Genomic DNA, 13,576 nt, shown 5'->3' with positions numbered 1-13,576 from the left:
TTGGACTTAAGGAATGAATGACCTTAAATTACTTACTATAGCTTTATATGTTGAAACCAAATATTGCATTCCCAGTACATAGAAAGATCCGATTGCTCTGTATACTTGAATTCCACTTTTCACATTTTTATTTGCTTTCTTGGCAGCTTACGGTCTAAAAAGTGTACCTCCTGTACCTAGCAGAATGTCAGCTGTGCAGTCTTGTAGTTCTTTACATTTAATGATCTGAAACGTTAATGAAGAGAAACTTCTTAGAGCATTGTCAAATATCACTGTACAAATCACAAGACTTTTTCTAAAGATGAAAATCTGTGCTACACCCAGTCCCGTAATCACATTTAATGCCTTGAAGCACATTAAGTCATATTTATTTCAACAGAGCTCTGAGTGAGAGCTCCTGAGTGTTACTCACAGACTCCATAAAATAACACGCTTAACTCTTCTACATGCAATCTTAGACACCTGCATTTGAAAGTATTTCTCTAAAGAACTCTAACGACTGCAGTCTTCATTTACAAAAGAGCCAAAAGCAGAACATAGATTTGTTTCAACAGAAGGCTTTTAGCCTAGCAAGATAAAAATTAAAGAGTTATGTGCTTGGCTACCTAGAGGCATACATTGCATACTATCAATCTCTAACATTGTACAGTGACGTGTTGGTAGTCAGGAATCCAGTCTGAGTGCCATTGTTCCAAAAGCTTCATGGTTACCTAATATTATGTGTGCCGGCAGAGGGAGCCAAGTTTGGTCCTTAAACATAACAGAAAACAAAACCAGACTTTGGTTTCAACAGGAACATTCCTAGTCTTTGGACATTTATCCAGTCAGAAAAGAATTAAAAATGGTATTTTTTCAGCGACATCTGTATAGCATGATTTTGAAGGTCTCCATGATACGTAGAGCCTTATAAGGTAACCTGAATTGACAGAAGAGAGTAGGAATAAATTCTGAAAGCCCAGTTCCTCATACGTTTCTTCTCCTTCTGTTAAAAGTTTGTTCCTTCCTTTCTTCCGGTATTGTAGACAGGAATAAACAGCTGTGCTAGTGACTTCTGGGAGACAGCATACCTGACACATGAACTCAAATGAAAGGAGCTTACCTTGTGGCATTTAAAGTTATTATGCTTGTAACAGGTCTGCTTTTTGGCCCAGGAGGAGGACGAAAAATCTGTTGTTCTTTAGTGCTGGCCTCAGCCTTAGATTTTTTAATTACATAGGGGTCAGCGGAGTGGCTTGGGTAAGGATCAAATGTGCCTCCTTTCATGCCCCCTGGCTGGAAGAAAAAGAGCTTTTCCAAGTGCCAATCTACAATATAACTGAGTTAATTACAAGAGTTTTCATGCAAAAGCAAGGAAGAATACTGAATAGTAGACTGCGTCATAGTATGCAAAAAAGAACCCAAAGAAAAAGTGTGTTCCTTAAATTTGCAATGGAACCTTTAGGGAAATCTTTAGCCGTTATTTGGATCAATTCTTAGTTTCAAATGTTCTTTCCTAAGTCTGGAATTTAAGGAAAGGATCCTACCAATGTGACAGAAAAAGTAAAAACATAACTCGCTAAAATGCCCTGTTAGATCTTTGTCTCTCTAGGCCGAGAGGAATTTGCAGCTTCAAAAATGAGAGGAGTGACTGACGGAGTGCCAACTAGCAGAGCATTTCACTTGCTACAGTAATCTAGTCTTACTGACTTCTATTGCATAACCCTCTGCTTGGTATCTTTTTGTGGTCTGGGCAGTCAGTTAACAATATGCTATGTATCTGTGGTCTCCAGTACCTGTAGGACAAACTGACCTTTTTAGCAGGAGAACTTGGTTTGAAAGGTGGTACCACCACTGGCTTCACTGGAGGTGTTTTCTTCAGAGGTGGCAAAACTTTGTCACTAAAGTAGGGATTCCTGTCAAAGTACTGCTGGGGATACAGATTTAACTTGAAAGGCCCTCCTTTGACCAACCGTTTATGTTCCTCTTGCGCTTTCTGCAAAACAAATCAGTTGAAAGAATCAAGCTTCAGCATTTGTACTGTAGGTCACCCTAAGAGAAAAATGGAAAGCATTTAAATTCAGTCTTGGAGAATGTTCATCCAAACTTTTGTTTACTCTTGTTTGATGATCAAGGTAGTTTGCATACCCGCCCTGTATCATAGAATCATTAAGGTTGGAAAAGACCTCCAAGACCTATGAAGGAACATTAGATTCACTGACCAGGAAGCCGCACAATCAGCGTGAACGCATGGTAGGAAAATGTCTCAAAGAAAACGTCATCAATGAACAATTCCTAAATCTTTCTTACACAGGACGGTCGTGTATTGGTTTCCATCCCTGCACTGCGTAAAGAAACAGTAGTGATTTCCAGCTAAAGGAAACACCACTGGGAACAAAAAGTTCACGTAAATTGTAATAAGTGGGCATAACCCTCCCACAGAATAAGGACAAACAGTTTTACCTTTGCATTTATTCTTTCGAGTTCATACCCATCAGGTTCATGCAGGTATCGTTCACCTATGGTAAGGTTTGCGTAACTGGAAGAACAAAACAAATTACTTAGGTGCCCAAAACTCCAGAAACATTTAATAAAATACTCTGCCAGAAGCAATATCGTCAAGTTACCCATATGCACTTCCTTTCTTTCCGGGATTAGTATAAAAATTCTTTCCAGGAGGAACGACTCTTTCTCTGTCTTTCATTTGTGGACTGAAGTACGCATACGACCCTCCTATGGTTCCATAATAGCTGCCAAGTCCACATCTAAACAGAGCACACCAACACATTCATTAATGCTTTGCAAATACTGCAGGCTTTCCAGATCTAGTGTGCTTATCATCTAGGGTACAACATGTACATCTCAAGAGTCACATACCAAACCAGATCGCAACCACTCTGCGTGGATCTACTGCTGCAGCCATTCCGCGCACAGAAGAAACAGCAAGAGAGCGGCTGAGACAACCTGCCGAGGTAACCTGCCTTGCCTGTACTGTCTGCAGTTCTGGTGGGGAGAGAGTAAAGCCTCTCAATGCGTTCCTCCTTAAAAGGGCCGTGAATGAAGACGGACAGGAAGAGGATGCCCAGATAGCATTGGTCATCTTTGCACAGAACGCTAACCTGCCTGTTCATTGCCCTCCCTTGAGTCAGGGACTTCATCAACCCATATCTAGGGAAAAAAAGGGCAAATGGATAAACGTTTATCTTGCTCTCTCCTAGCCCTTAAGTGCTTTATTTCATACTCCTTCCAGGTCACTGCTGTGTGTAGGCTTTTTGTATGCCCCGAACAAAATAACAGGAATTCAGAAGTCCTACCACAAGAACAAGGGCACGAGCTGGTGCACCCACAGCTAGCGAGTGCATTTGTGGAGGCTGTACATGGAGGAGAGCACGCTAGCAGCTCTTTGTGGCAAGCAAGACATGCACTGCTGGACTCAGAACCCAGAATGTGAGGGAACAGGACTCTCACTGACCGACAGGGACTCAAAATCAGTTCCTAGGTGTTTCTAACAGCTAAAGCCTTAGAAATACCTTGGGCTATGAAGTCAAGTTGGAGCTGAAAGAAAGGTGTGAACATGGAGCTCACGCTGTGAGCACACGTGTATCCAACAGAAAGCCTCCGCACCATGTCTTACATTCCTATTACAAGCTGAGGTGTTCCTGTAACATACAGCTGAACATAGCTAATCCTTGCATCCCAAAAGATAGGTCTATAAAATAAAAAAGAGGTGACTCTCCTAACTTTCCAAAAGCAAAGTTTGGAGAAAGATAGGACTAAATATAACTATGAGACTGTAAGCTTAAAGCTGAAGGGTTTAAGAGAGCTGTGTACAGCAAAAAAAAAAAAAACAGAGTTAAGAGCAAGCATCAGGACCTGATTTCTACCTCTGTTCAGCCTACTCTGTGTCGCTGCTCAACATGCTTCGCTCAACGGACCAACACTACATTTGACAGAACAACAGTACTGTACTCTCATTACAGGGTTTATAAGAAAGAATCTGTGGAAACCATCTTTAGCGCACAGAAAAGAAAAAAAAAAGGTCAATTTAGAACGATTTAACAGCACTTACAGCAAGTTCTCTCCGTTACTGGGACGGAACGCTGGGCCCAAATTTTTCTTTGACTCTGCCAACCTATAGCGTCTCCTTAGCTGAACAGGGTCTGCGTAGGCTTCCCCATCAAAAATCCTCGCAAAATGAGACTCAAAATAACCAGCCTGCAGAGCCGACAGTGTTTTGGTCCCCCCAGGTAACATCTGCCTGTTCTTGCCTGCAGCTTCGTTAAAAGGACCTTTAAAAAAGAAAGCGCTGTCAAGAACTGGTCACTCTTAGTGCTTCTCTTAGTCTGCATCAGAAAACTAAGGGCTGGATCTGGGTGGCTCAAAGAATGTGCTACACAGCACTTAACTTGTAAATCCTGCTTGTAAATGGGTCTGTTTGAAAGACAGCGCCATGAGAAAGTATTCACAGCACCGAGTTCCAGTTTTCTAACCCCTGCCCTTGCTTTCCCGGCAAAGGGAGAGAGGTGGCTTACTCCAGACCACAATGCAGAGCTAGAGACGATGCCTGTTTCTGTACCACCAGCAGCACTTTGCAGGAGCATCCCCTCTCTCACTCACTCCAGACCAGGCAGAATAGCTTAAGTGCCTCCAGTTGCGTTTTGAATCCCCAGCAGCTTGGTGGGGTACAAGCGTATCCCCCGGGCTTCTGGTGGACACGTTCACCACTGACACAACACCACAGCACAAGTGTCTCCATTGAGAAGCCACGATTATTTTGCATTATCGCTTCAAAGCAGCTACTGAGCGTAAACCTCTGGAACCTCATTAATTCCAAAAACTGCCTTTCTCAAAGAGTATTGCCATTAAACCACAAGTAAAGGCGAACATTCTTGAAAAAGACAGGATGAGGAATCTCACGCGTGTCAGTCAGATCGGATCAGAAACACATCTGCAACACTAATTTAAAAAGAATTTGCCTGCAAAGAATACGCAGGAAACAGCAGTTCCCTCTAACAAAAAGAACACTACATTAGAAAACAGGACTTCTGCAGTAGATGGAAACTAGAGGTGGTCCCCATCACCAAATACTGATGACAATTCCATGTACGTACGCATATAGTGGGACACATATTTATCTCCAATGGAAACATAATCCATTTCCCTGAAGAGGCCAATCCTCTCCATATCACTTTTCCCTTCCACAGGCATGGCTGGATCTGTGTGACCAGGCACTGCCCTAAAAGGCTTCAAGTATCCTTGCTTCTTTTTCCACTGAAAAAGTCGAGAGGCACTCCACACCTGTAAACAAAAAGTTTACTTAAGTGAAATGCAAGATGTTTGGATTAAAAATATTACCAATAACTGTAACCTGAAGAAAACCGTCTACAATATGACTGACAGCTTTGGTGCTTGGAGGACAAAGGCACTATGTGGGATTGAGATACCGTTATATCTCCTCCCTTAAACAAATTCAAAACACGAGCAGAGAAAGAAAATCAAATGCATTTGGAATACAGCTGGTGCAGCAACTCTTCCTGAGTGTACATCATTGGGGTCAAAATTTATAATGGGTATTCTTTGGAGTACTAAAACAAGACTTTCTGGTGGCATTAACAGCTAGTAAGAAACCGTGCCGCGCAGCCTCCTCCTTCATCCTGTGGCTTATCTCTAGCAAGGGTTTTCAATGGCTTCCTAATAAGGGTACAGAAGGTGAGTGTATGGACAAATCTGGGATAAGAGATAAAACTGGAATTTTGGAAGCCATCTACCCAATCCAAGACCTGGTCATGGTAAACATCTCCAATTGCTTCTTGGTCTTCATGCAAATAGTTGACAGGAAATGTTACTTTTTCCTCAGCATCACCCTCATTGGAGCCTGACAGAACTAAGGAAAACGCCTAGTCAACCGGTGTAAGAAACCCAAGGGCTTCAACAGAGAGCAGGCTCAGCACTAGGATGACCAGGGATCCGATTCCCAGAGTGAAAACCAGTAGAGATGGAAATCGGAATCAGCTAGAGGAACAGTTGCCTTGAGGAGGAAGATGACAACAGACGGGCAGTTCACCAGGAATGGAAATCGAGGGAGAAGAGATTGGTTAATATGTTAGGAAAGCTATTTCTTCAAAGTCGTGAAATCTAGGAATGACCCAAAACATGGAGGATGTGCAAAGAAATAGCTCAAGTATCTGTGTCCGTACAGCTTGAAAGGGAGCAGGGAAGTTAAGACATTAGGGTGGAATGCAGAGGAAAGACAGTGCAGATCAGGTCCCAGCTTGTCACTAACTCTGGGGGCAAAGGGGAGATGGAAGATGGGAATGAAAATAACTCAGGCTGGAGAAAACTCTGAGAGATTCACATCATGCGTCAGCTCGATCTGGCGTATGGGTGCAGACTAGAAAAGCAGCAGCAGCACAGCCCTGGAAATACATCTACTAATACAGATCTTATATATTTCATTACTCTTCTTTGATTCTCTACCGTTCTTTGTCTGCTCGCACAATCTAGCTTAAAAACCTGTGTCTAACATTGCAGACAGTGAACCTCTGCTTTTGTACTTCAAGCACAGAAAACACTAACAATGAATATTGTTCATATACATTTTCAGCGCTCCATATACTTTGGCAGGGAGACTTTTTTCTCTCTTTTTCTTCCTGGCAAGGTGAAACTGCACTCACAAAATCGCTTTACATTTAAACAACGTATGGCAGAATATTACTTTTCCAATGTAAATTACAAAAACCTGGGCCACCGATGTGACTGTGCTACTGAGCAAGCCCACCCACAGCGACAAGGTGTGGAGCTGTGTGCAATAAAAAGTTAAAAACCCACCCAACCAACCAAGCAAGCCACCAACCCCAATGCCACCAAAACACCCAAAGAACACAACACCAGCAGGAAGAAGGAGGCACCTACCGCACAGGCAGGCTCCCCTCAGGGTTGCCAGGGCTGGTTCTGAGCAGGCAGCTGGGGACAGGCTCTCAGTGGGGGTGGCCGGACTCAAGACCATTGGACCGGGAGAGGCGGTGGAATGGCCAACTGTGATGTCATTGTCACAAGAGGGGGCAGCACGCCTCGCCTCGCCTCGCCGTGTCAGTGCACTGAGGGCACCTGCGCGCTGGGCTGTCCCCTCTCGTGCTCTTCAGGTGGGCCTGGGAGGCTGTGGGCAAAGCAGCGGAGGAACTGGCATCGCTGGCAGGAAATCCAGTACAGAGGAGAGCCCGTGCTGGAATGAACGGCTCTCCTTTCTTCGTCAGGGGCCAGCCCCCAGACCTGATCGGCCAGGCAAAAAGGGACTCGCTCTTGGCGGGAGCCTCGGCTGCTTCCTCGGTGCCATTCTTCTTTGGAGATCATCACCCAGGAGGAGCAGAGGACCCAGCTGACCCGCAAACAACACTGCAAGTAAGCTGGTTGGATCCTTACTGCAGATGGGAGCAGGAGGACTGGGCAGAAAGTCCTCCCTAGCAGAATTGACACAGGCTGTATTTATTGCAGTCCATGGGTGTGCCGAGTGCCAAAACACCGCCGACAAACTGGCCTGCGCCACACTTCCCCAGAGCAGCAAGAGCAGCTCCGGCTAGCTGCTGGTCACTGCTGCTCTTTTATGTTTTGGGGAATTTTCTGCCAAAGCAGAACACATGGAAAGCCAGACAAGTTTTGCTCATTCCTTTAGCTGAGATTTTCACTGAGCTTCTGCAGGACGATTCATGCAGAGAAGCATCCTTTGATCTATGTGAAGAGTCTGCGCCATCTAGATTCTAAAGCACTTCTGTGTCGTTACAGCTTAGCCAATATTACTTCTGTTAATGGCGAATACTAGCGTTTCCCTTTACTGATCCCAGAGACAGTCCAGCTTTCCTACGTTGGCCAACCAGTACACCACAGTCTAAACCAGACAGATCATTTCATCTCAACAAGTAAAACAAAAACCAACAAAAGAACCCCTGCCAACTGATTTTCTCTCTTTTTTTTAATACATTTTAGATCCTTCAGCAACAGCTGGAATCCTTCCAGAAATTTCGGCAACAGACTCTGGAGAACATTAACATGGTAAAAGTAGAACACAAACGCTCTTCAAACACAAAAGCTTCCTGCCATAGGTGTCTTAAGTAAGGTCTATTCTTCAAGAGTTGTGTATATTAAGTATACGTTTAATCACCTGTCCGTCTTAAAATGGCTGATATAAGGTAATCTCCCATCGAGGTTCTTGCTCTTTCTTAGTCACAGTATTATTTGCAGGCTTCTAAAAACTGTTTAAAAACCCCAGAAAAACAGAGGAAAACCAAAACTGAGTTAGGGTAAAAAAAACCCCGAAGGCCTAGATCCTTCTCCCCTTTTTGTCACGGTGAACTCTAGGAAGCTCTGTTGTTTTCAAAGAAGTTAATTCCACATTTTGTCGTTGTCAGCAGAACCTGTTCCATGGTTACAAACTGACAGGTTTCACAAAATGCTAAGCCAGCTTTTCAGCAGCTTTTCTTGGCCATCTTTTTTTTCTGCTGCTTTGTGGAAAAGCTAAATACCTGATGCTGGAAGGACATTTAGCTTTACACTCTGTTAATGAGAAACAAATCCACATTCCTACGTGCCACCTCCACCTCCTCTGTCCTTCCTAAGAGAGAACTTCTTCAGTAATAGGACAGTTTTGGAAAATGAAATATTTCCACGTGCAAGTTTCCTGTACTCAACCTCAATCTTTTTCAGGTACAGTCGAAAATCCGTAGGATACTAACTACAAACATATTTGAAACGCAAACTCCACTGTGGAGTTCAGACAAGACTCGGGTGACTTGCACACCAAGTGATGCATCTCTGGTATGTTTAACAATTTTTTTCCCTACAAACAAGTGATTCTTTAGCTGCACGCTGAGATTTTTCTGGGTAGCAGAACTTCAGCCATAATGACATACACTATTCCCTCCCACCCATTATCATGAGAACTCAGTTTCTCTTCTGCACAGGTCAGACTGTACCCTGATCTTCCCCAAATCAATTTGGATTCTCTTCAGTGGGCACAGAATGCAATGCAAAGCAGGTTGGGAGACAGGGCAGAGAGTCAAGGACAGAAGAGAGAGGCATGAGGACAGGGAATACATTTAGTCCCTCTCCTACGACATGCTGCATAAACCCTACTTCTTCTGGCTCTCTTCAGTGTGAACTCCAGTTTGCCCTTGTTTCATAGGGACTGGGATGGCAAAAACAACCAAAGGCAACCTATAGTCTCCTTCAGTCATCTCTCCTCTGCTGCAAATACACTCAAGCCATTTAATCCACTTCCTCGGGATTCTGTGCCGGCTCCAAAGCCCAGTACTGAATGAAATGGGGCCGATGATAACCGTGGACGTTCTTTTAAGGGCTAAAGGGCATTGGCACAGGTAAATTGTACACGTCTTGATGGATAAGTTGCTTTGCTAATTACTTATTTGTCTCATGCTTCCAGCACGGCCATGTTTCACAGTTTTCAGAGCATGACAGTTCTTTGTACATTTCTGTTTACTTTTGTGGGGTAGCTTCTGCAAAATCCTGAATCGCTGCCTTCTAAGAGAAAAGTTCATCATGATCAACAGCTCCGTTCAGATGAGCACGTGGAAGCAAATGCCAACGCTGCAAATGTCGTCCGTGACATTAATATTCCACGCAGGTTTTCACTTAAAACTATAGCAGCTGAAATGGCTGACAATTCAGAAGATCTGTTTGAAAACAACAGCGGGCTTGCAAGAACAAATGGACATCAGTGTGGACATTGGCTATCTGGCACTGGTTTGGAGACAGAAGGGTGGAATGCTGCCCATCAGAAGGTCATTTTTGGTGAATCTACACATCATATACCTTTTCCCAAATTTGGGGAACAACTTCCTAAAAGAGACAATACTAACTATCCGACCAAGTTGCTGAAAGAAGAATTCCAGAAGTCAGTCCGCAATGATTGGGATTTGTTAGCGGGTAATGCAGAAAAATCTGGCTTTTTATCCAGAGATAAACTAAATCACCTAAAAGAAGGTGCAAAAGTGGTGACCTCTTTAGATGAATCGCATACTGGTTTAGTTCCAGTTAAAAAAAGTGGGCGACATTTTGATCAAGAATTTTATGAAGACTCCAGCTATGCCAATGTATGGAGTGGGTGGCCTACAACAGCATACAGTGAAAAAGCAGAATCTCAAAGCAAAACCGTACGTAAGGACTTGAGAATCCGTTATAGTGAAGGTGCCACATTCCCAGTTAATCCTTTTTCCGAGATGGTGAAAGCTAAGCTAATGACCCTTGATAGCAAAGAGCAACTGCAAAAAGAAGAAGAACCACCACCGACTGTTTTAAATCAAACGTTACTGAGGCAAGGAAATCAGAAGTTCTGCAAAATCAATGTAGCCTCTGAATACGACGGCAAAATCAAAGCCTTGCAAAAGTACCTGAAAAACTCTGAGCATTTCCAAAAAACAGTACATGATCTTCCAAATGAAAATCTAGCTCTCAAGAGCAACGTGGAACCTCTTACTCTTACCATACAGTCTTTGAAAGAGAAACTACCAACATGTAGTAGGCAACCTAGGGACTCAGCGGAAGAAACGAAAAGTGTGCAAATGCTGTTGGGTAAATCACAAGAAGATGACAACAAATGTATTCAGGAAGCAAATAACTTCTTAAGAAAATGTAAAGAACTCCAAAACCAGAACAACACCCTGGAGGAAGAGAGGAATCAACTCCACAATGGAAACCAACGTTCAAAACAGACACAACATGGTTTTCAAATGAGGAACCAGAAAGTAGACGAACTGAAGAAAGCTGTTACCTGTAGACGAGAAGGGCTCAACGCACTGCTAGAGTTCTTGCCCAGGGAACAGTTCAAGCTACAGGAAACAAATCAAAACCTTAAGATGGAAATATTGCATCTTACAAGAGAAGACAGTTCCCTAGAGCAAGAGCTTGACAGAAATTGCAGTAGGAGGCAACAAATCCAAGAAAAAGAAACGGCAGCAAAATCTGACCTGGAAACTCCTCTTCACTTCATGCCAAGACTGGAAGACAAAAAACTTAACCTTGAGGGGACCCTGCAGGAATGTTCTGGTACCGCACAGGTGCTGCAGAAGGACTTTGAGCAACTCCAGTCAGACAAAGCTTATACAGAAGATCCACTCATGACTGAACTCAGAAACGTCAAAGCAGATACTGACCTTTTAGGATCAAACTTCACCAGAATAAGTGGAGAATACAACAGGCTATCAATAGAAATAACAAACATCATGGAGGAAATTCAGGTAATCCAGAAAAAACTGCAGGAATATGGACAAGACATTTCCCAATATGAAAGTGACATAGGAAAACTGACCGAAGAACATTTACTATTAAAAAATCAACTGCAGACTCCTGGATTTGAGAGAGATGAAGTACAGCCGGAATTGCACCGTTTGCAGGAGGACATTTCTCTGCAATGCCAAGATACAGCTCTGAGTCTGTGAGCAAACGAATCCTGGTTACTTTGAATATTCCACCTGAATTTGTACTGAAATGTCTGTCCTAAGCCTAAAGCCTTGGAATATGATGCACACGGTCTGAGCTTCATTTGGAAACATCTCATGAGCTGATTTTTTTTGCAGGCAATTCCCCATAATCTACAACAGTTTATTGCTTCAAATAAATCCTAATAAACCGTTTTGTTTTGTAAAACATTTACAATTCTGATGTCCCCTCATCTCCATGGTTTTGTTATGCTCCACAAAGAACTGCCTGGGTTCAGAAGCGTGGGCAGAGACGGGGAGGCACAAGCCTTGCAGGCCCTGAGAGCCTCACCCTCCAGCCTCCCGCCGGGCGGCTCTCTGGGCACCACTCAGCCCGGCCTGACCCGGCCGAGAGAAGAGAGGAGATGTGAGAGAACCTGAGAGGCATCTGCCTGAGCCTGATGGTGAAGAATTCCTTGTGAGAGGAACGGCTGCAGATGCCAAGGTCTGTGAAGAAGGAGGGGAAGGAGTAAAGTTCCTCCTGCCCGAGATTCCCCTACAGCCACTGGAGGACCCCACATCGGGGCAGGCAGATGCCCAAAGGAGGCCGTGGTCTCTGGAGAGCCCGTGCTGGCGTAGCCTGTTCCTGAGGGACTGTACCTTGTGGAAAAGACCCATGCTGGAGCAGTTCGTGAAGGACTGTAGACCATGGGAGGGACTCTCTGCTGGAGCAGTGGGGGAAGGTGAGCAGTTCTTCCCCCAAGTAGGAAGGAGCGGCGTAAAGCGACAAGTAATGAATGGACCATAACCCCCATTCCCACACAAAGTCAATAAAGATATTAAATTGGCAAATACTTCGGCTACTGACTAGATGATCAATATGTAAAGAAGTTCTAAATTCCGCCATCAGCCAAAGGTACTGCCAAGAAGCCAAGGGACACCATTATCATTTGTATTACAACTTTCAGTATTTCCACCCTCTAAGTGAATGAAAAAATTCCTGAAAGACAGAGGAAAATAGAAGAGGAAGAACTACAAAAAGAGAACAGACAGAAGGACATGAAGAAAAACTTCAGAGCACAAGTGAACAACATGGCAAACGCTCTCGATAATCTCTACGAAGATGACGCTAAGGTACCTCAGGTCAGCACCCCTACCATTACCCAGACCAGTCCTCCCCAGGCTGTTCAGCCCCCTGAGCTGGAAGACAGGGACAGAGAGCAGAATAAAGCCACCATAATCCAGGAGGAAGCAGTTAACAACCTGGAACAAACACAGATCTACGGGGCCACATGGGATCCACCCAAGAGTACTGAGGGAGCTGGTGCAGGAGATTGCCAAGACACTCTCTGTCATTTATCAGCAGACCTGGTTGACAGGGGAGGTCCCAGACAACTGGAGGCTTGCCAACGTGACACCCATCTACAAGAAGGCCTGAAGGAGGGTCTGGGGCACTACAGGCCTGTCAGCCTGACCTTGGTACTGGGGAACATTATGGAGCGGTTCATCTTGAGTGCGCTCACCAGGCATGGCAGGACAACCAGGACATCAGGTCCAGCCAGCAAGGGTTCATGAAGGGCAGGCCCTGCTCCACCAACCTGATTTCTTTCCATGATGTCGTAGTTCAGCTCCGATCAGGACCAGACTATGCAGTCTCTCTCTCACTCCCCCCACCTTCCGAGAGAACAGGGAGAGAAAATATAAGGAAAAACGGCTCGAGGTTTGAGATAAGGACAGGGAGAAATCCGTAAAGTTACCATCACGGGCAAAACAGACTCAAATTGGGGAAAACTATTCATTTATTACTACAAACAGCAGGATAATGAGACAGAGAACAAGATAACCTCCCTCCACCCCTCCCTCTTCCCAAGCTTAACATTATCTCTACTACCTTCCCCTCCTGAGCGGCACAGGGGGGAAGAGGGAATGGGGGTTGCGGTCAGTTCATCACATGTTGTTTCACGCCGCTGCTTCATGGTTGGGGGAAGAACTCCTCACATTCCTCCCCTGCTCCAGCGTGGGGTCCCACCCCTACACCACAGTCCTTTGTGGAACTGCTCCCGCGTGGCTCATCTCTTCCACGGAGTTCAGTCCCTCTAGAACAGCTGTCCCAGCTGTCCCAGCTGTCTCCACGGGCCACAGCCGCCTTCAGGCATCCACCTCCCCCAGTGTGG

At 44.6% G+C, this 13,576-nt stretch overlaps 2 protein-coding genes across 2 annotated transcripts; one reads left to right on the top strand and one right to left on the bottom strand.

Moving 5' to 3' along the window:
• Positions 1–176: 176 nt before the first annotated feature.
• Positions 177–6,963, bottom strand: LOC147600980 (cilia-and flagella-associated protein 96-like). The gene is made up of 8 exons (XM_086747674.1): positions 6,889–6,963; positions 5,088–5,274; positions 4,046–4,265; positions 2,604–2,741; positions 2,440–2,515; positions 1,790–1,972; positions 1,100–1,272; positions 177–225 (listed from the first exon to the last, which is right to left on the bottom strand). Exons 2-8 carry the CDS (start codon positions 5,182–5,184, stop codon positions 177–179), a joined length of 936 nt encoding a protein of 311 aa, XP_086603800.1. The 5' UTR covers positions 5,185–5,274; positions 6,889–6,963.
• Positions 6,964–7,203: 240 nt separating this feature from the next.
• CCDC110 (coiled-coil domain containing 110) lies at positions 7,204–11,423 on the top strand. Its single transcript, XM_086747673.1, has 5 exons — positions 7,204–7,374; positions 7,957–8,022; positions 8,674–8,784; positions 9,480–10,595; positions 10,698–11,423. The coding sequence occupies exons 1-5, from the start codon at positions 7,204–7,206 to the stop codon at positions 11,421–11,423; spliced, it is 2,190 nt and encodes a 729-aa protein (XP_086603799.1).
• The last annotated feature ends 2,153 nt before the right edge of the window (positions 11,424–13,576 follow it).

This window comes from Chlamydotis macqueenii, chromosome 4 (genome assembly GCF_036417535.1).
Source record: "Chlamydotis macqueenii isolate bChlMac1 chromosome 4, bChlMac1.mat, whole genome shotgun sequence".
In the NCBI taxonomy this organism is placed as follows: domain Eukaryota; kingdom Metazoa; phylum Chordata; class Aves; order Otidiformes; family Otididae; genus Chlamydotis; species Chlamydotis macqueenii.
This window is presented reverse-complemented; position numbering and strand designations above follow the sequence as displayed.